Raw genomic sequence first — 25,487 nt, 5'->3', positions numbered from 1 at the left:
AATGTGACATAGGCCGAGAGGTGTCAGGCCAAACTCCATGAGTATGAAGCGAGATTGGGTGAGAATAGTAGCCTTATTCAGATTTCTAAGCAGCTTTCCATTCTTATAGATTTCTGCAAAATACTCGGCATTTGCTCAAACATTAGATGGCTGGTATCGTTGTTGTCGCTTTTTGTTAAAGGGCAATGACTTATTTTCTAAATTGGACTAGAACTGCTAATATCTTTGTATCAAATTACAGATCTCCTGTATCATTAGGTCGCCTTATTTGAACTTAGACAAATAGAACTCGTGTTTTACTCAAATCACATGATTTAACGGGCCCATACAATATGAAAGACCAAATTCTTTATCATTGATAGTGGTTTCTTACAAAAAGAGATTGAAGACAAGGAATTAGCAAACTCCCATTTGTTGAGACGGAAAAACAGGCAGCTGGCATCTTCCCCAACTCAACATTGGCTTTCAGAAAGAAAAGATCCATATACTATAAAGTCAGGAACAGATAACATGGGAATATAATGATGTAAAGAATGTCATATTCAATATGTAGTATTGCAAGATCAGTACTTGAGCATTTTTGTATTGTTTTAGGTACCAAACTTAATTAAGGATAGATTTTTGCCTTTATACAGGACAAAAACCAATGCCCTTTTTTGTCCCAATTACTCTTCTAGTGATTTCCTGATATCCAGTAATATAATACAATAAGATTGGCTGCATTGCACATATCAAAGGTGTTTGTGAAGATAACAAAGACAATTATATGGTTCTTATACTAAACAGTGTGACTATATACCCATGGACATACATTTTTGAGTAATAGCAGAGAATCCCTTGCATTCGCTGCTTGGAACATAGCCAACTTTTGCTTATCAGAACCAGAACGTTATAGTTGGCATTCAGTAAGGCTTATAAACCCGTCAAAAAAAAAAAACGTGTACAAAAATTACCCCCATGTTGATATTGCAGCTCCCATCCAACTCTAAAGAACTATATAGCTCTATTTATTGACAGAGGCACCAAGTAAAATTCAGCATGGCAGTGGAGATTCTGCAAAAAAATAAAAGAGTAAGGATTGGTGATCTTATTAATTCTGAGATGTAGTGGAGAAGATGGATGCAAATTAATGTTGAAAATCTTAGTACCTGCTAAAAAATGCTTGCTCTTCCATCTTATATTGTAGCAACAAACAACACCATTCAATCAAATCATAGAAAGTAACTGCCACTTGGCAGACAGTACTAAGATAAAGTGGAGAATGTCCAGGCATACATACTCAGGTTCTTCACATGAAATTTTACTTAAACTCTTCTCTTTAAAATGATCGTGCAGAACAGGAAGGACAAGGAACATCCATTAGAAAGAAAAGTAGAGTGCTGATACATTCATAATTGGGGAAGGCTAGCCAACCAAGGGAGCAACTTTTCATGGACTAAATCAGGTCTGTCATCATGGGGGCAGTGGCCAACTCCTTCCAGGACAAAAAGATTTACATTTGGAAATTGGGATGGTAGAGATGAAAAGTATTTTCCAACAGGCCCATCAAGAGGGGTAAATGGATCTTGATTTCCCCACAGGACTAGAACAGGTAGTGAGATATTTGTCATTAAGGAAGTGGGATTTGGGCCAGGTGGACCTGTCACAATGGATACAAAGGCATCAAGTGCCCCTTCATCATCTGCTGGTCCCTTTATGATCTGCCATTCATCAAGATTTGTGAAATTTTCACATTCAATCAAAATGCACAAGGTAGAAACTATAGAAAAAACAAGTTGATATACTATACAAGTTACTATCAGAAGCAAGGAAATCATGATGATTTGATGCATTTGTTAAAGGAGTTGGACTCTCATCCATGGTAGAGCCCACATCCAACGTGATTGAGAAGTAGTTCACGTCCCTTAAGGAACTCCCACATGAAGAGGCCAAGGAGTCCAATTTGGTGAAAGTTCCATGTAACAAGGAGACCCTGTTTGGTCATACCTCTTGTAATCAAGGGAGTCCCAACCAAGGTAACCGAACTAGGAAGTGAAAGCGGGAAACGATACAGGAAGCGGAAGCGAGGCATTTTAAAATTTAGAGGAAGTAGAAAGCAAAGTATCAATTTGAAAGTAAAATAGGAATAAAAAATGAAGCAATGTGGTAACTAAATAGGAATCGAACAAGAAGCAAATAAAAAGTAAAATAAAACTGATTATTCTTATATTTCATGATTTTTCAGTAAAAGAGTTAATATTTTATCAAATCTAACAATAATGGTTACCAATTTAGAGAAAATACATGGAAAGTGAATGGAAGTGTAAGAGGAAATACATGAAAAACATGAAAAGAAATGTGAGAAAAGTATATAGGAAACATAGACCATGCATGTGGGAAGCATAAAAGAAAATCAGTGTTGGAATTGTTGTTATGGTGGTATATGTCGATGACATCATCTTAACAGGGAGCAGTGCCCAAGATATTTCTGCCACAAAAGATCATTTTCAAAAACACTTTGTTACTAAAGATCTTGGCCACCTTCGATATTTTCTGGGTATCGAAGTTGCAAGAAACAAAGAGGGCTTAGTGTTGTCTCAAAGAAAGTATGTGTTGGACTTATTAAAAGAGACTGGAATGCCCAAGCCAGCTAATATTCCAATGGATCCCAAAACTCACATGTTCGATGAGAAGTCTGAGGATGTAGACAGTGCCAGCTTTAGATCCTTGGTGGGTAAGTTACTATATGTGACTGTTACTAGACCTGACATTTCATTAGCTGTGAGTAAAATCAGTCAGTTCATGGACAAACCTACAAAAGTTCACTGGGATGCAGCTATGATGGTTATTCGGTACTTAAAGGCATCTCCTGGTAAAGGTTTGTTGTTTAAGCGAAATCAATCTTTGGACGTTGTTGCTTACACTGACGCGGATTATGCAGGATCTGTTGAAGATAGGAAGTCAACATCTGGATTTTGCGTGTTTGTGGGAGGAAATCTTGTTACCTGGAGGAGTAAGAAACAAACCGTTGTAGCCAGGTCGAGTGCTGAATCTGAATACCGAGCAATGGCCCAGACTGCAGCTGTGATTATGTGGGTAAAATCAGTCTTGACCGAGCTTCAGGAGAAAGTATCCCTACCTATATTGATGATGTGTGACAATAGGGCTGCTACATATATTGCCAACAATCCAGTGTTTCATGAAAGGACTAAACATATTGAAGTTGACTGTCACTATGTTCGCGACTTGGTTCAGGCTGGGTATATCTGCACCGATCATGTATCTTCCGAAGATCAAGTAGTTGATGTTTTTACCAAAGCCCTGGCGAGACCAAATTTCTCAAAGTGTTGTGACAAGCTGAGCATGATTGATATCTATGCTCCAGCTTGAGGGGGAGTGTTGAGACTAAGATGTTTTTAGTAAATAAGTTTTTCTAAACTAGAGGTTATTTGAATCTTATTCTTTAATGAGGGACCTGGGTGTAATTTTGTTCTTTGGACTATCTCTATTTAATATAGAGATTAGCCCTAATTGAAAGTATGAAGTTCTATTATTCTCCAGCCGTCTCTCTCTCTCTCTCTCTCTCTCTCTCTCTCTCTCTCTCTCTCTCTCTCTCTCTCTCTCTCTCTCTCTCTCTCTCTACCTCGATTTCTGTGCTTCTCACCTTACCTTCAACAAGAAGCGTGGGGGAATCGAGAATCCCATGAAGTTTCGGAAGCGAGGAGTATTGCGCTCTTCCGAAGCAAGTTTTCGGACAATGCACTTCCCACCAAAATAAAAAGCTTTCGGTAACTCCAGTTCCAACCAACGTAGGAAGAAGAGGTTGGTTGGAGTCTCTCCCATGTGTATCGCCCCTCTTGCCTATAAATATAAGTTCCTCTCTCTCAAAGGAGCATAAAAGAGAGAGAGAGGAAATTCTATTGGTTGTGGATGTAGGCTCAACTTGGTCGAACCATGTAACCATTCTTTGTGTGAGTGAGTGTGATTTATGTGTGGTTGTGTGAGAGTGTCTCTGTGGTGTTCATCCCGTGGTACTTTTACATGGTATCAGAGCCTCGTTGTTCCTATGCAGAGGAACTTGTTTTTTGTTTGTGGTGGTCATGTTTTCCATTTGCATATTCATGTTCAGTTGGGGTGCATATTCTTGCAAAGCATTAGTATGCAAATCAGGTTCATAGTTTCTTGTAAAGCAGTTGTGCAAAAGTCAGGTAAATATTTTTCAAGGCAAACCAAGCTTCATCTTCTTCATTGTCGCCAAACACAGACATCCAATGGAATGCCCTTGCCAGTTTAGTATCAATAAAATTAGACCCCAATAATTACTTGTTATGGAGATCACAGAGTGAGTCACTAACGTATAGTCAAGATTTCATAAAGTTTGTTGATGGATCATATGCTACCCCACCTCAATGTGTAGTTGAAGGAACCAACACTGCTGAGTTTATGATCTAAAAAAGATCGGACCAGTTAGTTTTAAGCTGGATGCTACCGTCATTGAGTCAGTTTTGGCTTAGATCATTCGCATCCCCTCAGTCGTGAGGCATGTGTGGCTTTTGAACGTTACTATGCCTCAATTAAATCGACAGATTCTCTAATTTAAGAGACGTTAAGAAAGATGAATTGAGCATGGTCGACTATTTGAACAAGATAAATTTTTTTGCCAACTCGCTAAGTGTTGTGGAAGAAGAAATATCATATAGTGATCTTGTTCAATATATGTTAATCAACCTGTCCATATTAAAGCATGAGGTTTGAGGTGGTAGAATCTAGATCTTGATCCAGATCCATATCACTCACATCACTATTCACGACATCATTGTTGATGTCATTGTTCATGATGTTATTGTTTATGCCGCCTAGTTCCCTATTGTATTGTATTATATATTGTGTTCCTAAAATATCCTTTATTAATCTTCTCGTATTTTGTGTTAATAAGGGTATTTTAGTGTAAAGTGAATATAAATAGTTACAATGAGGCACAATTTTCCCATATTGAGAATCATGAGAGTTCATCCCAAACCTTTCTCTTGTCTTTTTTCTCTCTGCAAGAACCTCAAAAACCCTAAATCTAACATGGTATCAAAGCCATGATCCGGAATGGGGATAGAAAATCTTGGTGACCTTCAAGATTCAATCTTTCTTTCTCTAGGTAATAGTTGAGTCTTCTATTCTTTTCTCTTCCTCTCTTTTCTTTCATTTTCTCTCAAATCTGAGTCTCTTCTCTTAGTTCTTGATTCTTAAATCATATTTGTGTATTTCTTGATTCTCTAATCTCTTTATCTTCATTTTCATGTTACTTCTTCCCCTTCAAATCAGATCTGCGTATTTCTTGACCCTTTCTTTTCTCCCTAAGATCTTGGATTTGAAATCTCTTTTATAAATTTTGGTTCATTTGTGTTTTGGGTCGCATCTTTCTGTTAAAATGTAAAGTGTAATGTAACATATATATATATATATAATTATAATTATATAATATTATATTATTATTATATATGTTTTTATTATGTTTTTTTTTTTTAATTGATTTTTCTCTTTATTTTCATATCTAGTTCACATTAAACTAGCTATGGAACTTAGTCAAGTTCTAGTTAGAACTTGACTAAGAGTCCAACGGCTACATTAAGAGCCATTAGACTAGAGTCCAACGACTCTTTTGGGAGAGCTGAAAGAGAGCTCTCCCAACCCCATTATCTTTGTATAAATAGGGGTGAACCCCTCCATTGTAAAGCACTTGAAATGCTTCTTAAGCATTTTTATTATCAATAAAGATTTATTTATTTATTGTTGTGTTCTTCCTTTTATACCTTTTTATGGGTTTGCTTGAAGTGTCTTTTTAGACATTCTTTTGGTGGATTCAAGTAAATTTGTGGAAGATCACCATTTACTTACATGGTATATGTGAAGATTGTAGATCTTGAAGAGCTTCTACCTCGTTTTTTGTGTCTCCCTTGCAAAGGTGTTTCATCACCTTGTTCTTGGCTCAAGAAGATTCGTTGAAGAAAGGAGGTTATTGAAGAACATTTCTTACTACAAAAAATTGTATTGCATCCTCTCTCTTATTCTCTTTCTCTAATATTTTTCCTTCTCACCCTTATAAAAGAAGGATGACAATGATAAGATCACCATCATACCCATGAAGCTAAATTATACTAATTATGTAATGTGGGCTTCGATTATGAAGCATCACAATTGGAAAAAAGGGCTATGGAGTATAGTAGATGGTTCTGATTAGAAACCTAGACTATCTCTTACCAAAGTAGAGGGTGATAAAGAAGTTCCTTTAACGAAAAAGGAGAAGAGCAAGGCGTTAGCCACTTATGAAAAGAAATAGAAAGAGTGAAGGATAGGGCATGCAAAAATGATGTCATGGCTAATTAATAGCGTGGAAATTAAAAAATGTTTTAGTCTTGCTAAGTTTGAACATGCCGATAAGACTTGAAAATATTAAAAATATGTATTCCCTTAAAAATATTGCAGGTGTGCAATTTACAAAATAAAATTCAGACTATAACTCAAACGGATAAAACCATTCGAGAATATTACAATGAGTTATCCGAACTTTGGGAAGAATTGACTCTTTTATAGCCAAAATGACATTGTCCCAAAGACATTGAGCTCTGTCAAAAACAACTTGATATAAATCATTTTTATCAATTTGTAAACGGTTTAAGACCGGAATTTGAGTCGACTAAATCGACTCTTCTTCATCGAGGAAAAGTTCCCTCTATTGTTGATACTATAGAGGAACTAACTATAAAGAAAAATATAATTAAAAAGAATACTCCAAAACCAGAGGATGATTTTGTTCTAGCGGTGTCTAGACCGGGTAACCATGTATGTTCTTACATGCCACCTCATTTCAATAGACAAAATGGTGACTTTGACAAGAAAAAAGTCATTTGCCACCATTGTCATGAACCAGGGCATTATAGGCCTCAGTGTACTAAACTTAGAAAGCTAAGGGAAAAAAGAGTTGCACCTGTTGGATCGGAACCCAAAGATCAAGATGAATCGGTTTCTATGGCTCAATTAATGAAGATTTTTCAACCTCTTATCAAAGGGGCTTCCTCCTCATCTGAAGCCTCAAGTGGAGCAGTTGTTTCATCCATGGTTGCCAGTTGAGGAAGCGGGAGCGGGAAGCGATACGGGAAGCGAGGCACTTTCAAAATTTTAGGAAGCGGGGAAGCGTGGGACCACTTAGGACCGATTCGGGAAGTGTCTCGGAAGCGACCTAGGAAGCGTCTCGGAAGCGAGGGGGAAGCGAAAAAAACAAAAATAAAAAATACAAAAAAATTTGAAAAAACAGGGGAAGCGTGGGGGAAGCGTGATGGGAAGCGCGCTTCCCATTAAAGGGAAGCACGTCCCCCATTAAAGGGAAATGCGTCCCCCATTAAAGGGAAGCGCGCTTCCCAAAAAAGGGGACGCTTCCCCCCACGCTTCGGAAGCGCGACGTTTCGCGCTTCCCCTTTTAGCTAGGCGCTTCCGGTAACCCTGGTTTCATCCTTTTTCGATCCAGGTAACTTTTTTTTGCTTCTTGACTCTGGTGTTTCTTTTCATATGACCCCAAATGACAATAGTCTATCAGAATGTTTCAAAAACAAGTCAAGTGTGTCAAAAGTTTTTGCAGTTGATGGAACCTCTCTTGAAATAGAAGGAATAAGAAATTTTGAAAAAAGTCCATAAAACAAAGAAATTTTTTATTCCAAAAGTAAGATATATTCCTAAACTAAATTTAAATCTTTTATCTGTTTCTCAAATATCCGATTATGGATGTAATATCTCATTTTCTTCTCATGGTTGTTGCGTACAGGATCGTCAGTCAGGAAAGCTGATTGGGGAAGGTCATAGAGAAGGAGGACTCTATTACATGGATTTTTTGGAATTGCCTAAGAATGCTTTCTATCATAACATTCAAAAAATAGAGTTAGATTTGTAGCATAAAAGACTTGGTCATTCTCGTATAACCAAAATCCAACATTTTCCTGATCTTGAAAAATTTTATAATTCTGAAAACTTTACTTGTAAAGATTTCATTCTTGGCAAAATGAAAAGATTACCATTTTGTGATAGAACATTTGTTTCTTCCAAACCACTTGAATTAGTACATTCGAATGTTTAGGGTCCTGCACCAATTATTTTGAAAGGTGGATTTGCATATTATGTCATTTTCATTGATGATTTTTCTATACATACTTGGATTTACTTCCTTAAACATAAATCAGAAGCCTTTTTGTACTTTCAAACATTTCATAACAAAGTTAAAAACAAATTTCAAAATGATATATCCATTTTTCGCACAGATTCAGGGGGAGAATTTATGTCCCAAGAATTCAAAAACTATCTAAGTTTATATGGCATTACGCATCAAAGGTCTTGCCAATACACTCTGCAGCAAAATGGATTGGCCAAACGAAAACATCGTCATATCATGGAAACAACTATGACTTTATTAATAGATAATCATGTCCCAAAAGAGTTTTGGGCAGAAGCGATCCTAACTGCTACCTATCTTATTAATCGAATGTCATCTTCTTCCTTGAAAAATATAACTCCAATTGAAAAACTAGTGAAACTTTCTCCGGATTACTCTTGATTGAGAGTATTTGGATGCAAATGCTTTGTTTTCACTAAAAAAAATGACAAACTCTCCCCCTGTGTGATTCTATGTGCCCTTTTAGGATATATTGATAATAAAAAAGGCTATAGGTGCTTTGATTTTCAAAATGAAAACTGTATATCAAAAAATGTATCATTTCTTGAAAAGAAAAGCTTCTTTGATTTTAAAAAACCTAAGGAAGTTACTGAATAATCCTTTCTAATAGATTTGACCTCAAAACCGGCTGAATGTGATATTGAATGTGACTTTGACAATGATCAAAGTACTATTGATCTCGAGCACAATGACAATAATGAAGAACATGACCATAGGGATGTTAGTTTACAATATTCTAGACAAAGAGAGTCAAATCTTCAATATGCACTAGAAAAATATTCTGAAGCATCGACCATAAGGTCATCCTGAGTTTTGAGGCCTCCTGAAAAATTTGTCATACAAATCATTTTCACCAACATATAGGGCAGTTATTGCATTAATACACTCATATGAGGAACCATCATCGTACTCTCAAGCCAAAAATCGTGTGGAATGGGTAGAAGCCATGGAAACTGAGTTAGATGCACTTGAAAAGGCTTCTACTTGGACTATTCAAGATCTTCCTCTAGGTAAGAAACTTATAGGTTTTTTGATGGGTCTATAAAGTTAAAACCAAGAGTGATGGAACTCTTGAAAGATATAAAGCCCGATTGGTGGCCAAAGGCTATGCCCAAGAATATGACATCGATTATGAAGAAACCTTTGCCCCAGTTGCTCGTATGACCACTGTTAGGACCTTAATTGCCTTGGCTTCCATTAGAAAATGACCCATATTTCAGATGGATGTCAAAAATGCATTTCTAAATGATAAGTTAGTTGAAAAAGTGTACATGGAAGCCCCATCCGGTATTAGTATTGCCAAGGGTAAAGTTCTTCATTTAGAAAAGGCTCTTTATGGTATTAAACAAGTACCAAAAGCTTGGTATGACAGGTTTAGTCAGGTTATGCTTAATATTGGTTTTCAATCATGTTTGACTGACACTGCTTTATTTATTAAGAATTCTGATGCAGGAATTATAGTGCTTCTTCTTTATATAGATGACATGATCATAACCGGAGTCGATAAACAGGGAGTTAAAAATATCAAAAAACTTCTTAAAACTCATTTTCAAATGGCTGATTTAGGTCTATTAAGATATTTTTTAGGAATTGAAGTTGCTTATTCCCTTCATGGGCATTTAATGTCTCAATCTAAGTTTGCTTTTGATATTGTGTCCAGGTCTGAAATTATAGATGATAAGAAAGTTGACACTCCAGAAGTTGTTAACGTTAAGATGAAAATTGATGATGGAGAACCTCTTAAGGATCCTACTCCTTACAGACAGCTTATCAGAGCACTTTCCTATCTTTCCATTACAAGACCAGACATAGCACACGCTGTACACACAGCCAGCCAGTTCCAACATGCTCCCACCATAGTTCACATGGGAGTTGTTCTGCATATTGTTAGATATATTAAATCCCCTCTTTCACGAGGACTTTTCTTGTCTTCTACCTCTTCTCTATATTTAATTGCATATACTGATGCTGATTGGGGAGGTGATCCCAACAATAGACACTCAACTACTGGTTTATGTGTTTTTTTAGGTGAATCATTAATCTCGTTAAGATGCAAAAAGCAGCAAAAGGTCTCTCTCTCATCTATATAAGCTGAATACTAAGTCATGACAACCACAACCATGGAAGTAGTTTGGCTCAGACGTCTATTTGCCGACATGGGAGTTAAAGCAATGCAAGCTTCACGTATGTGCTGTGACAACAAGAGTGCGATCTACATTGTAAGCAACCGAACATTTCACGAATGCACCAAACATATTGAAATGGATTGTCACTACGTCAAAGAAAAATATCTATATGGAACCATTTTTCATTTGTCATATGTCACATCAGAGTATCAATTAACAGACTTCTTCACCAAGCCTCTCGCTGCTCCCAAATTTCACTTTCTCTTAGACAAACTTTCGCTCATTGTGCCATAAGTTTGAGGGGGAGTGTTAAAATGTAAAGTATAATGTAACATATATATAATAATAGTATAATATTATATGTATTATTTATTATATTTTTTATTTTTTAATTTATTTTTCTCTTTATTTCATATTTAGTTCACATTAAACTAGCTATGGAACTTAGTCAAGTTATAGTTAGAACTTGACTAAGGGTCTAGCCATTGGACTCTAGTCCAACGGCTATATTAAGAGTCGTTGGACTAGAGTCCAACGACTCTTTTAGGAAAGCTTAAAGTGAGCCCTCCCAACCCCATTCTCTTTGTATAAATAGGGGTGAACCCCTCCATTGTAAAGCACTTGAAATGCTTCTTAAGCATTTTTATTATCAATAAAGATTTATTTATTTATTGTTGTGTTCTTCCTTTTATACCCTTTTATGGGTTTGCTTGAAGTGTCTTTTTAGACATTCTTTTGGTGGATTCAAGTGCACTTGTGGAAGACCACCATTTCCTTACACTTTCTGGGCGAACCAGATTTATCATATCTGAAAAGTATATCAGATCTAAAAAACAGATTGATGTCACCTGAGGCCAACGATTCCTATTTTGCGTCATGTTTTGTGTGATTTAACAAAAAAAGGGATTCCAAGTTGACCTTGACGCATGATTTCATTAAGATATTATATTTGTAGCAACATATCTGATTTATTGATTACATTCCTTTCTGCAAAAAAAAAAAAGAGGACGTGACTGTTATTGTTGTCAATTACTATCGCTAATTTTCCTCATCTTTGTTATTGATTATCTCATTTTCTTCTTTAATTATTTGATGCCCTATTTTGTTAATTTTGCATTGATTCTTTATTCACCTGTCATGGATTCAAGTTTCTCTTCAGGATCCATTTCAACTAGCTTTCTTGGCCAATTAATTTCTGAAAAATTGAATAAGTCCAACTACCTACCTGAAAAAGACAGATTATTCATTTTATTAGGAGTCGAGATCTCGGTGGTCACCTCGATAGATTAGTTGTTGCTCTATCTAAGTTTCTTATACAAGAAGATAAAGATGACAAAGGGGTTGTAACTACAACGAGGACCATTAGGAATCCAGATTTTGTCAACGGAATAAAGAAGGATCAAGCCTTAGTGGCCTACGTCACTTCAACCCTATCTCAGGAGGTATTAGTAGGAATTTCAGATGATTGCACTGCGATGATGTTATAGAATACATTACAGCAAACCTATTATGGAAAATTTCAGATGCTGAAGAATGAGGCATCCACGTCTATTATGGAAAATTTCAACAAGATCAAGTCCATTACAGATTAGCGAGAGTTAATTGGATGTCAAGTGTCAGAGAAGGACAAAATTCAACAAGCTCTAGTTGGCTTGGGACCCGAATTCCATGTGTTGTCAACTACTTTACAGTATACCGAGACCGTTTGTACTTTTGATGACTTGAAAGCCACACTCCTCAGTTATGAGATGTCGTTGAAAGGGATGTCAGCTAAAGAAAAGACTGAAGCAGATTCTCATGATGTGTTGTTTACGGGATCCTTTTCAGGTCGTGGATGTGGTAGAGGCATAGGTTACAATCAGGAAGGCCGAGAAATTCTTCTTACTCCCAACATCCCTCAAGGAGGATGAAGTGCATTCAATAATAACATTCCTACATGCTATATTTGCAATAAGAAATGACATGTAAAAGCAAAGTGTTGGTTCAAAGATGATCTGAGGTACAATCCTAAAGGTAAAGGCAAATATTTACCTAAGGATCAAGGACAAAAAAAGGGGCAAACTGGCCCTGACAAGGAGCTTTTGTTGGCTATCCTTTTTAGACTCAGTTTCAAGCAAAACGATTAAGGTGTTTCTGGAGATATTGTCCTTCCTTTGTCTAAACCACATTTTGTCCAGTTGTGTTGTTTGATGTATTGTGTTCTCCTAATATCAAAAAGAATATAGTCTATGTTTCTAAGCTTGTTGATGATATCAATTTGTATGATGAATTTACTACATCTTCTGTGTATGTCATGAATCTTCAAAAGTGGAAATGTTCGCTGATGGAGAAAGATATGGTAACATGTACGTCTTCAAAGAAGATCCCTTGACTACTCAAGCTATATTGGATAGTCACTTGAAGCCTGAGTCCTCTGCGTGTGTTTTCAGTATTTCAAAGTCCAGTCAGTCAAATGGTTGGCATAATAGGTTAAGTCATTGTGGTAGAGTTTTTCTTGAAAGACTAATTTCAAATAAATTGTTACACAAATCTGTTTTGGGTGAAGAGTCTTGTGATAGTCTATGTCCTAGTTGTCAAGTTTGTAAGAGTCATGTTTTGACATTTAATTCATATAATAAAAGAGCTTCGAGACCTTTTGATATTATTCATTTTGATGTCTAGGGATCATCACCATTTCTTTCCTCTTCTGGTAGCAAATATTATATATCATTTATTGATGATTATTCTCGTGACTCTTGGATATTTTTCTTAAAGCATAAGTCTGATGTTTTTTGTGTGTTTAAAACCTTTTGGGCTTATGTTCGTATTCAATTTTCATCAATATTCTAATCTCCAGTGTGATGGTGGTGATGAATACTCGTCAAAGGAATTTGTTGAATTTTTACAGAATAATGGAATTGGTCGAAGAGTTTCATGCCATCGGACACCTCAACAAAATGGCATTGCGCCATATTGTAGAGTGTGTAGGGATGGCAGTGGACCGGAGCAGGGGACAAGGTCTCCACCCCCGCCCCGTTTCAAAATTTGAACCTTCATCCCCGCCTCCATCCCCGCATGGGGATGGATTTCAACCTCCACCCCCACCTCCATCCCCGTTTCATGTCCTCCATCCCCGGTCCAAACGAGGGTGAGGCGGGGCCGGCCTCATTTCCCCTTAGTCTATAGTCATCCCTTAAAGGATTGGGAACGGAGTGGGGCGGGGATTGGGATGGGGACGGGGTGGGGCGGAGAAAAGCTTAAGTCCATCCCCGCCTCCATCCCCATTTCATGCCCTTCATCCCCGGTCCAAACGGGGCAAGGCGGGGCGGAGCCCCATTGTCTCCTGGTCCACTGACATCCCTAAGAGTGTGATGTCCATGATTCTTAAGAGTAAAGTTATGGACCAAGGCATTTCATACAACTGTATGTCATAAACAGATGGACCATGAAACTTTTGCAGAACAATTCTCCTTATTTTATGCTATATGGGAAGCACCCAAATTATAATGAGTTAAAGACATTTGGATGTGTGTGTTATGTTCATGTGGATAGCCAACTGAGAAACAAATTTCAGAATAAAGCTTATGTTTGTCATTTTGTTGGATATACTGATGATTACAAAGGTTACAGATGCTATGATTCCAAGTGAGGCATAATTAAAATATCTAGAAATGTTGTATTTGATGAGTACAACTTTTCTAATGATCAATGCAACCATTATGTTTTGCAGGACAAGAATAATATTGAACTATATCAGCCTTGGCTGGATAATAGCTTATTTTCAGCCATGAATGATAGGGTACGACAACCAGATCTTTTACTTGATCAAAGCCAAGATGTCTTAGAAGATCCACCAACCAAATTGGAATGTGACACAGAAACCGATTCAGGCGATGTAGAAAGCACATCAGAAAGATTCAAAGAGGGATGTGTTTATACAATGCGTAATCAAAACCTGATGGAACTATCAAGAGATATAAAGCTCGGCTAGTAGCAAAAGGATTCACTCAGGAGTATGGGTATGATTATAATGAAACCTTCAGTCCTGTTGTTAAAATAGGTACTATACGGATCATCATTTCTCTAGCAGTTGATCATAGGTGACAACTAAGTCAGTTGGATGTAAAGAATGTGTTCTTACATGGGCATCTTAAGGAGGAAGGTTATATGAAACAACCACCAGGGTATAGTGAAAAAGATCTAAAAACTCATGTTTGTAGGTTAAAAATAGTTATTTATGGACTGAAGCAAGCTTCAAGGTCTTGGTTTGAGAGTTTTTCGGTTGCAATTCAAGGCTATGGTTTTACTTGGTCCCTATTAGATCATTCACTTTTCATTTACAAAGGTAACAATTTTATCACTGTGTTACTAATTTATGTTGATAATATAATTGTTACTGGCAGTTATAGTGAACATATTGAAGAAGTGAAGTAGTTCTTGCAAAAAAAATTTAAGATGAAAGATCTTGGTCTGTTACAGTATTTTCTTGAGATAGATGTAGATCAGCAAGTTGATTCCCTTATTTTAACTCAGCACAAATACACGATGGATCTCCTAAATAAAACGGATATGAAAGATTGTAAATTTGTTGCAACCCTAGGTCACATTCATCACAGATTGAGCGTAAATGATAGAGAATTGTTTCATGATCCAACATATTTCAGAAGCATAGTTGGAATGTTGTAATATCTCTCACTTTCACTCATCCAGATATTGTTTTTGTTGTTAATCAGGTGTCATAATTTATGCATCAACCTAGAACATCACATATAGAGGGTGTAAATAGAATTTTGAGATATTTAAAGGATACTGTTGGAGATAGCTTGCTCTATAGAAATAGGGCACCACATTAAGATATGTTAATGGTTACGGCTTATTCAGATGCCGACTGAGCAGAAGATCCTGATGAGAGAAGGTCTGTTTCTGGATACTGTGTTTTACTTGGAAGAAATTTGGTCTCATGGAGTAGTAAGAAAAAAAAAGGTTGTTGCGAGGTCTAGTACAGAGGTTGAATATCGTTTCATGGTTATAGTTACACTTGAGATAACATGGATTAGACACATGCTATATGATTTGGGAGAAGTCATCCCCAAGTCACTCTTGATGTGTGATAATCAAAGAGCTATTAAGATTTCAGTAAATCTCATTCAACATGGAAAGACAAAGCATATCGAAATTAATCAACATTTTATTCGTCAGAAAGCGGAGGATCAGGAGATTGAGACCAGCTATGTCTGGACTGAAGACCAAGTGGCTGACTTGTTCACTAAAGGCATCATAAAGAACAGGTTTTGGTATTTAAGAAGCAAGTTGTACATAGTTGTTAACCATTTACAACTTGGGGGAGGCTATTAGAGCATGAGGTTTGAGGTGGTCGAATCTAGATCTTGATCCAGATCCATATTACTCACGTCACTGTTCACGACGTTATTGTTCATGTCACTATTCATGTCTCCTAGTTCCCTATTATATTTTATTATATATTATGTTCCTAAAATACCATTTATTAATCTTCTTGTATTTTGTGTTAATAAGGGTGTTTTAGTAAATATTATTTTAGTATAAAGTGAATATAAATAGTCACAATGAGGCACGATTTTCCCATATTGAGAATCGTGAGAGTTCAACCCAAACCTTTCTCTTGTCTTCTTTCTCTCTGCACGAACCTCAGAAAAACTAAATCTAACAGTCCAATGAGTATGAAAGCATTGTGACTACAGTCACCACTTTTCAAAAGCTTCCTCAATTTGTCAAAGTATATGAGATGCTTCTAAATCAAGAAAAGCATCTTCAAATCCTATTCCCAAAACCCAGTCAACACAGCCCACCAAGTGAGAATACCAACACTACCTTTTTCACTCAAAGAGGTAGGGGGTGTGGACAATTTTTTAGAGGTTGTGGTCAAAATAGAAACCCGGGTCGTGGGTTCTTTTAGAATGATGGATATCAAAATGACAAAACCTCTCGAAATCGAAATGCTGCCCAAATGGCATCTATGTGTGGCCATTCAACAAGGAGAAATAGACCCAGGGAGGAAAAGTATTCGTTGTAGAAGTGGACGCTTCTATTCAACAATGGCATCTTCGACAAGGGCATCCTAGTAAAAAGATTCTTGATTTACTTAGACAAAAAATTTATTTGAGTTTATCTAATGACAAACTTTTAAATTTTTGTTCTACTTGCTTGGTTAGTAAAATGCATAAGCTTCCTTTTGAGTTGTCAAAATTTATTGCTAAAAATCCTCTAGAGTTAGTTCATGTTGACCTCTGAGGACCTACGCTTGTCACGTCCAGAGAAGGGTACTCTTCCTATTTGCTTATTGTTGATACAACAACAACAACAACAACTACGCCTTCATCCCAAAACAATTGGGGTCAGCGATATGAACCAAAAAAGAAATTCATTTTTTTAAAATTTTTTAAAATTTTAAAATTATTGTTGATGATTTTTTAAAATTTTCTTGGCTATTTCCCTTGAAAAGAAAGTCAGATACGTTGGCATGTTTTCAGAAATTCAAGGTTATTGTTGAAAAACAAATAGGCTACAATATTAAAATATTTCATATTGATGGAGGAGGAAAGTTTGTTAATAATGTCTTAAGTGCGTTTTGGATCAACATGAGATCCGAAGATGGCTTACGTATCCACATACCCCTCAACAAAACGGTACTGTGGAACACAAGCACATTCATATTAGTGAATGTGGTCTTAGTATACTCACATATGCTTTGTTGAATTTAACTTTTTGGGTTGATGTGTTAAGACATGCTATTCATCTCATAAATTGTCTTCCGAGTATAAAATTGGGTGGTAAAACTCCTTATGAGCTACTACTGAAAAACCGTCCAGTGTATGATCATTTAAAAATATTTGGGTGTACTTGTTATCATTTGTTGGCTCCTTATTCCAGTTCTAGATTAACACCCAAGTCCAAGGTATGTGTTTATTGGATATGGCCCTATCTATAAAGGTTATCTATGCTTTGACCTTGTTGCCAAAAGAGTTTATACTTTATAGACAACAAGGTATTGATTACTTTGAAACTTTCAGTCCTGATATAAAACCAACTACTAAAAGGATTGTTTTGTCTATGGCTATCAGTCAAGGTTGGATAATGCACCAACTAGACATCAACAATGCTTTCCTACATAATTATCTCAAGGAAGAAGTGTATATGAGTCAACCAGTTGGGTTTGAAGACAAGAAGTTCCCTCACTATACATGCAGGCTCAATCAAGCTTTTTATGGTTTAAAACATGTGCCAAGAGCTTGGTTTGATAGGTTGAGACAATATTTGCCTCAGTTGGGATTTGTGGGTTCAAATACGAGCATGTCTTTGTTTATCAAAATTACCCAGGAAATAACTTTATATGTGTTGGTCTATGTTGATGATATAATTGTTCCCTATAACTCTAATAGCAATGTGTAACTCATTCAAAATTTTGCCAAGGTTCCATAAAAAGACCTTGGAAGACTGCATTATTTTTTGGCAATAAAAGTTTCACCTAGTGGCAATGGAGTAATTTTGTCTATACGAAAATATATTTATGGTCTCCTTGTTAAGACTGGGATGGAGAATGCAAAACCTCTTATGAATCCGGCTGCAACAAGTGTCAAGTTATCCAAGTTTGAAGGGCATCTATTGAAAGACCCAACTGAATATCAAGCATTGTAGGGGCTTTACAATATGCAACGTTCACAAGGCTAGATACCTCATACTAAGTCAATAAAGCGTGTCAATTCATGCATCAACCTACCGTCGAACACTGGGCTCATGTTAAAAGAATTCTTAGATATCCCAAGGGTACCATGAATATGGGGCTACATACGTCATGTTCTAAGTCTCTCAGGCTTGAAGTATACATTGATGCTGACTGGATTGGGTGTCCAGATGACAAAAAGTCTACCAAAAGCTATCTTACATTCATGGGGCCTAATCTGTTGTTATAGATCTCAACCAAACAACATTCAGTAGCAAAATCTGGCATAGAAGTTGAGTACAAGGCTTTGGTAGGAGGAGCCTCCGAGTTATTATGGCTAAAACAATTGGTTAAAGAACTTGCGGTTGATACCCACCAGTGTTATTAAAAACACGCCTCAAGGTGCAAAAAGCGTGCCTCACCTCAAGGCGAGGGGCTTCATGCCTTGAGGCACATGTGTAAAGTGCAATACCCTTGAGGCGTGCGCCTCATAGGCCTTGAGGCGCACGCCTCGAGGTGAGGCGCGCCTCGGACTGAGGCGTACACGCCTTAATTTATTTGGTCAAATGAGGGTCAAAACCCTCTTTCGACTAAAAAATTAGGGCTTAAACAAAGCCCTACCGACCCCTTTATGTATTTTTACTTTTTTTTCTCACCCCCTATATCTGTTTTTTTCTCACAGCCTTCTCTCCGTCACGGCTCTCACAGGCTCACAACATTCTCTCTCGCGTGGTGGAGCCCCGAAACAAGTACAAATTTTTTTTGCTCTCTCGTTCTCCTCTTCTTCTTCTTCTTCTTATCTTTTCTCTCGCCTCTCGCGTGATACAGCATTCTCCCTCTCGCGCGTGATACAGTCGCCCCTCTCTCTTTTTTCATTTTTGTTTTTTTCATCCCTCTGTTTTTTCTCATTTTTATGATGGCATGTGATGGATTTTGTCTCTCTTTGTTTTCATACGATGCATTCAACTATTCTAATTGAGAAAATGCTGCAGTTCATGCACAGATGTACGATGTTTATCTTTTTTTAAATTTTTTCTGTTTTTTTTAATTCAAGAAAGCATGCAACTGTAGAAAGTAGAACGATTCTACTTTTGTTGTTAATAAACTTGCTTCAAAATGATAATTTGGTTGTTTGGTAATGCCGTATGAATGTATCATAGTTAGCCAGTATAATTCTTGGGTCTATTTATTCTTCTTTTTTTCAGTTAATGTAGACACCCATTTCCATTTTATGTTATGGACGATCACTTGCTTTACTGTGCTGGTGTACTTAAATGATAATTTTTGCAGGAAGTAGTTTTCTTCGATCTTCTGTTTATTGTCCAGCATTATATACTATACCCTTCCTGGAAGGACAAAAGAGACAGTATTGTCAATGTAGAAAGTATAACCGGGTCTCAAACATAAGCCCAAGAAAAAAAATTGTTCGGGGGGCGCTGCCCCCCACGACCCCTCGCCAAGGGCGCCCCCCCCCCGCCCGCTGAACGCGTAGTGGGACCCGCACTGGGGGGGAGCCCCCGAACCCCCTTTCTGCAAGGGAAAAAACTCTGAATTAGGCTCCACAACTCATCATTTTGAACCCGCGCAATACCATACAAGTGGTGGAAGCAGAAGACCCTCAATCAGCTGACATCAAACTAACTTCTGCAGATGTATAATAGTGATATTGTAATGGCAGAACTTGATGAATATATCCTTGTTTAACAAATATAGCAAAGATATCTCTCATCGGATTTGGGGTGCATCTGTTATAAGATATATTGGCATGCTTGAACCTAGCACTGTCACATAGGACATTTTAAATATAGGTCTTTTCTCTATCACTGAAATTCATGTATAAAATATGTATTGTCAGAGCCAAAAGCATCTGGTTTTATAAACTTAGAGTTGTGGATTTCAATCAGAAGTTCATGATCTGCTAGAAAACCCAATAACTAGAACATGGTTAGCAATAAATAAGTTTTGATGTGTTTGTGTAAGTAATTAGAACTCTTTTAAATGTTATTTGCATAATGGGATGGTTTTCTTGATAATTTTCAAGTTATTTAATTAGTTTTCACGTTGTATATGTTGATTCTTATTGAATATGAATCTAATTTTTTGTGTTAATATATATTTTTTTATATGCATTTTTGCAGTTGAACAATGGAAAAAGATGTAGGATGGGATCATGGAACTAAAGTTCCAAATCACACTAACGATCTCAAACTCGTAGGACATGTAATTTGCAATTACTGTCATAAACAAACTACAAGAGGCATCTATAGGTTAAAGCATCACTTAGCTGGCACAAAACATGGTGCAAGCATGTGCGAATCGGCTCCACCTGATGTGAAAAAAAAAATCAGAATCATCTAAGGGATCAGAAGCAAAAAAAAAAACAAGAAAAAGAACAAAACAAGTTGGATATCGAGAGGAGTGTTTATTTTGGATCATCAACAAGCGATAATGTGAACAAAGAAACCAGTTGATCATGTAGTGATGCAAAAACAAGCACAAGTAGTCCTATAGACCTCTTTGTCAACAAAGAAGCACGGCAAACCACAATAAACACTGCTTTCAAAAGGGATGAAAGAAAAAATGCATGTCGTGCCATTGGTAGATTTTTTTATTCAAATGCCTTATCATTTAATCTTCGCAACAGTCCATATTTTGGTGCAATGGTAGAAGATATTGCAAATTATGGGCAAGGGTTTAAACCACCTTCTTATCACGAGATCAGAACGTGGATTTTGAAGAATGAGGTAGATTGTACTCACGAAATTTTAAAAGAGTTCAAAAAGGAATAGTCAAAGGTTGGTTGTAGCATTATGGCAGATGGTTGGACAGATGAAAAAGAAAGAAAATTAATTTTCCTGTGAACAGCTCATCTGGGACAGTATTTTTAAAATTCGTTGACATTAGCGACATGAAAAAAACTAGTGCAAATTTATGTAAGTTGTTTGAAGAAGTTGTTAAAGAAGTTGGTGAAAGTAATGTGGTGCAATTCATTACAGATAATGCACCAAATTATGTGGCAGCTGAAAATATGTTAACAGCAGGAAAAATATGTTTTTGGACACCATGTGTGGCGTATTGCTTGGATCTTATGTTAGAAGATATTGAAAAGATATCAATTTTTAAAAATACAGTGAAAAAGGAAAAAAAATTATAAAATATATTTATAGTCATGCATGGGTATTAAATTTGATGAGAAAGTTCACAAAGAAGAAAGAACTTTTACGTCCAGTCATCACTCGTTTTGCCACAACATATCTCATGCTTCATAGTATTGGATGTTATAAAAAAAAGTTGAAGTTGATGTTCTTATCTTCAAATTTTAGATCATCTAATTGCTATAAGAAATCAGATGCTAAGAACATTTCCTATATTGTTCTTAATGATCATAAGTTTTGGGTTGTCATATCATATGCAATTAAAGCTACACTGCCTCTCATGAAAGTGTTGCGATTAATTGATGCAGGTGAACCAGATATAAGATTTTTGTACGAGGCAATGGATAGAGCAAAGGACGAAATTGTTTTAAACCTTGACAAGGTTGAAAAAAAATATAAACCTATTTGGGATATCATTGATAGACGATGGGACTTGCAACTTCATAAGCCTTTGCATGCAGTTGCTTATTATTTAAATTCATATTTTCATTATGCTGACAACTTCAATCCGGATGGAGAAGTTATGAGGACCTTTTATAATTGTGTTGAGAAATTGATTTCTGATGCAAATCTTCGGTTGAAAATTACAACACAAATTGATGCATTTAAAAAGGCAAAGGAGTTGTTTGGTAGAGAGGCACAAGAAAATTAAAAAGTCTTGGTAAGTTTGCAATTATGTTGTTATTTGTTAATATTTTTTATGTTTTGGTTAATTATGACATTCTTAATGTTTTTATCAATTTTGTATTGTTTTATTTGAATGCAGCTGATTGGTGGAGTTCATTTGGGTATGAAAAACCTGAGTTGATGAATTTTGCAATTCGAATTCTAAGTTTGACATGCAGTGCATCGGGCTGTGAGAGGAATTGGAGTACTTTCTCATTGGTTTGTAACTTTGTATTTTATTTGTGAAATACATTTTTATAAGTGTAATTATCTTATAATTGATTATCAATGATTTGAAATTATAGGTCATACAAAACAGAGGAATAGACTTGAACAAGAGAAGAATGCATTGGTTTTTGTAATGTACAATATGAAATTAAGAGAGAGAAATATGAGGAGGAAGGCTACCAAAGACCCTATATGTCTAGATCATATAGACTCAGACGATGAGTAGATTGTGGAGAAAAAAGATTCAATGTTGCCTAGTGATCCCAATTGGTTGGAGGATTCATGGTTGGATCTGAACTTCGACATAAATGCCATTAAGCATGTGTCTATTGAAAAAGTTACTTCACCTCATGATTCACAAACTAGTTCTAGGCAACACAGGTCTTCAAGAGATCGAGGTAAAGCTAAATTCTTTTTACCTTGCTATGAATATAAATATATTTTTTTAATTATATAAAATAAATATTTAATACATGATTTTTTATTGCAGAAAAAAGAAAAACAAAAGAAGTGACCGAGGATATGAAGAAAGAAAGTGCAGATGATGAAGAGTCAGAGAATGAAGATGAAGGATAACCTATTTATATGGATTCCTCAGATGATGGCATTGAAAACTTAGATATTGATGATGATGAGACACAAAAAGAGCCTAGGCCCTAATTCATATCATATAGCTATGGCCATTTATATATTTTTTTAGGTCTTTCAATTGCAATTGTGAATGTTAACACTCTCATTTTGAAGAGTTTTGGACAAATATATTAACATTTAGTTGTTAATGCTAACATGCATTTTCTAATTATGACATTATATTGTTAATGCTAAGATGCATTTCGTTGTTAATATTAATTTTTAATTTAATGAATGCCCATGTTTTATTTTTTAGATACTTACATAGATCAAGTTGTTGCATTAATGTTACTTTTACATGTTAATCTCATATTTTTTCAATATTTATTTGAGATTTTTTATTTCTTGTTGGTTGTTGCTTCATCAATAAAGATTTTTTATTTATTTATAATTTTAGATATTTTTTATAGTTTTTTTAAGTTTTTAAAAAAATAAGTTTGAGGCTTACGCTTTACGCCTCGAGGCTTATGTCTCGCCTCAGATTTTGGTGGAGCGCCTCGCTACGCCTCAACACTTTTCACAACACTGATACCCACAGCTTTCCCACGTTGTGGTGTGATAATTTAGGAGCAACTTATTTGCTGCAATCCAAAATTGCATGCTCGGACCAAACATGAAAATTGATTTTCGATTTGTTCGAGAAAAAGTGGCAAGGCAAGAAATTGAAAACAAGTTTGTTTCGTTTCAACAACAGTTGTCAGACATATTGATCAAACCGCTTGCTAGACCACACTTTTGTCAGTTAAGAGACAAGCTCAACCTCAAGGAGATTGGCTTGAGGGGGCGTGTTGAAGGAGTTGGACTCTCATCCATGGTAGAGCCCACATCCAACGTGATTGAGATGGAGCCCACATCCAACGTGATTGAGATGGAGCCCACATCCATTAAGGAACTCTCACATGAAGAGCATAAGGAGTCCAATTTGGTGAAAATTCTATGTAAGGAGACCTTGTTTGGTCATACTTCTTGTAATCGAGGGAGTCCCAACGAATGTAGGAAGGAGAGGTTGGTTGGAGTCTCTTCCATGTGTACTGCCCCTCTCACCTATAAATATAAGCTTCCCTCTCTCAAAGGAGCATAAGAGAGAGAGAGAGAGAGGAAATTCTATTGGTCATGGAGGTAGGCAGAACCACGTTAAACCGTTCTTTGTGTGAGTGAGTGTGATTTACGTGTGGTTGCGTGTCTCTGTACCATCCCCTGGTACTTTTACAGAATTAACTAGAAAAAAAAAAGAATTAATGATAATAATTACTCTCAAGTGCAAAAGAATGTATTACCTCAACCAACTCATCATCAACAGATTCTTGGTTTCCGTAAACAGACAACAGAATGCTCTTCAGAGTCTCCCTGTTTTCACTTTTCAGAATCATGATCCCATGCCAATTTTACATTACATATACTAATAAGAACTGATTGCACCAGCATACCTCCGTTTCACACGTTCAAACAGGAACGATGCAATTCTCCGTTGCCTGAGGAGAAAATCAAACAACAAAAGTAATGGCAGCAGAAGCTTGATCCGCCAATCATCAACAATAGCCTTGTTGTTCATGCCACCAGCACAGTTCAGTAGCACAAGCCCCCGAACTAGACCCTGCCTCAACTCTGTTCAGGGTGAGAAGCGCAAAAGGACCATACAACATATAAGTAATCTAAGCAAGAGGGAAGATATTGTAGCTCACTTGCAATCATGGATCGATACTAATTCGAGAAAACGGATTCTGTTGGAACTTAAACACCAATTATGAGTGTTTTTACTTTTTTTCAATTTTGAGATGTCATTTCTATACATGTAACAAAAGAAGAAGGGTTCTCAACCTGAAGCTGCAATAACACAAGCAAGGCTGCCAACAGAGTTGCCGATAAGCACGGCTGGCCTCCGAACAACTTGTTCCAAGAAGTCTAGAATCAACTGGTGGCGAAGAAGATGGCTACACATAAAATGTATTGTACTCACAAAAGAAGAAAGAAAATGGGAGAAAAAAGAAAGGAGTGTATCATCTAAACCTGAGCCCAGATCTCCATCTCATAAGCAAATCCTGCAGGCTTATCAGAAGCACCAAAACCCAACAGGTCAATGGCAAAAACAGTAAACCTCTCGGATAACACCCCAACGTTCCTGAAGCCAACAAAATTGATCGTTGAAAATTTTCAATTATTAACTTGCTGAATTATGCAGAACCGATTAAGAGAGAAGCTACAGGGTGGGAAAAAGAAAGAAGGGTGGTTGTTAGTAAGCAATGTACCTTCGCCAGTGACCGATGGAAGCACCGAAACCGTGGACGAGTAGGAGAGGAGGCCCTTCTCCATCCCCAGTACGCGAGAAATTGATGGTGTGGCCCCTCCATTGCCAAGTTTCACAGGTCTTGTATATGTCATCCAGTAAGCTGCGCGAGTCTTGGGCGTCAGAAACGGGTTGCTGTTGAGTCGACGAAGAGAAGACCGTCAGCAGATGACGCAACTGCTGTTTCTTCTCTTGCTGTCTGAAGGGGACAGCAGCAGCAGCGCCAGAGGAGATGGAATACACATGGTGGTGGACGCGAGGAGACAGCAGAGCCCAACGAGTGGGATGAGAGGGAAAGCATCGAGGGCCAAACGGCGGCTTGAAGAGTGTGACGGGCTCGGCAAAAGGATTCGCATGGGACGCCATTACCAACACGATGGTCTTCGCTATCGCCCTCAACGTGTATGGGTATCACGGCGCCATGGATGTCGTTCAGGCATTTCGTCGAACACTTGTGTGATATGACTCATATCACGTCGGACGCTTCGTAAAAGATCCGAAGAAGATGCTTCTAACAAATTCCCGGTAG

At 36.9% G+C, this 25,487-nt stretch overlaps 1 protein-coding gene across 3 annotated transcripts; it reads right to left on the bottom strand.

The window, feature by feature from the left end:
- Positions 1–267: 267 nt before the first annotated feature.
- On the bottom strand, positions 268–25,487 carry LOC149837875 (alpha/beta-Hydrolases superfamily protein). Of its 3 annotated transcripts, XM_090006242.1 has the most exons (7): positions 24,921–25,487; positions 24,682–24,793; positions 24,493–24,586; positions 24,102–24,279; positions 23,952–24,021; positions 1,149–1,700; positions 268–1,053 (listed from the first exon to the last, which is right to left on the bottom strand). In XM_090006242.1, exons 1-6 carry the CDS (start codon positions 25,322–25,324, stop codon positions 1,389–1,391), a joined length of 1,170 nt encoding a protein of 389 aa, XP_089862368.1. In that variant the 5' UTR covers positions 25,325–25,487; the 3' UTR covers positions 268–1,053; positions 1,149–1,388. The 3 variants fall into 3 exon arrangements, with proteins under 3 accessions (XP_089862368.1, XP_089862370.1, XP_089862371.1); XM_090006244.1 differs by lacking the exon at positions 1,149–1,700; XM_090006245.1 differs by lacking the exons at positions 23,952–24,021; positions 24,102–24,279; positions 24,493–24,586.

This window comes from Nuphar pumila, chromosome 5 (assembly GCF_984573655.1).
Source record: "Nuphar pumila chromosome 5, dmNupPumi1.hap1.1, whole genome shotgun sequence".
Taxonomy (NCBI): Eukaryota; Viridiplantae; Streptophyta; class Magnoliopsida; order Nymphaeales; family Nymphaeaceae; genus Nuphar; species Nuphar pumila.
This window is presented reverse-complemented; position numbering and strand designations above follow the sequence as displayed.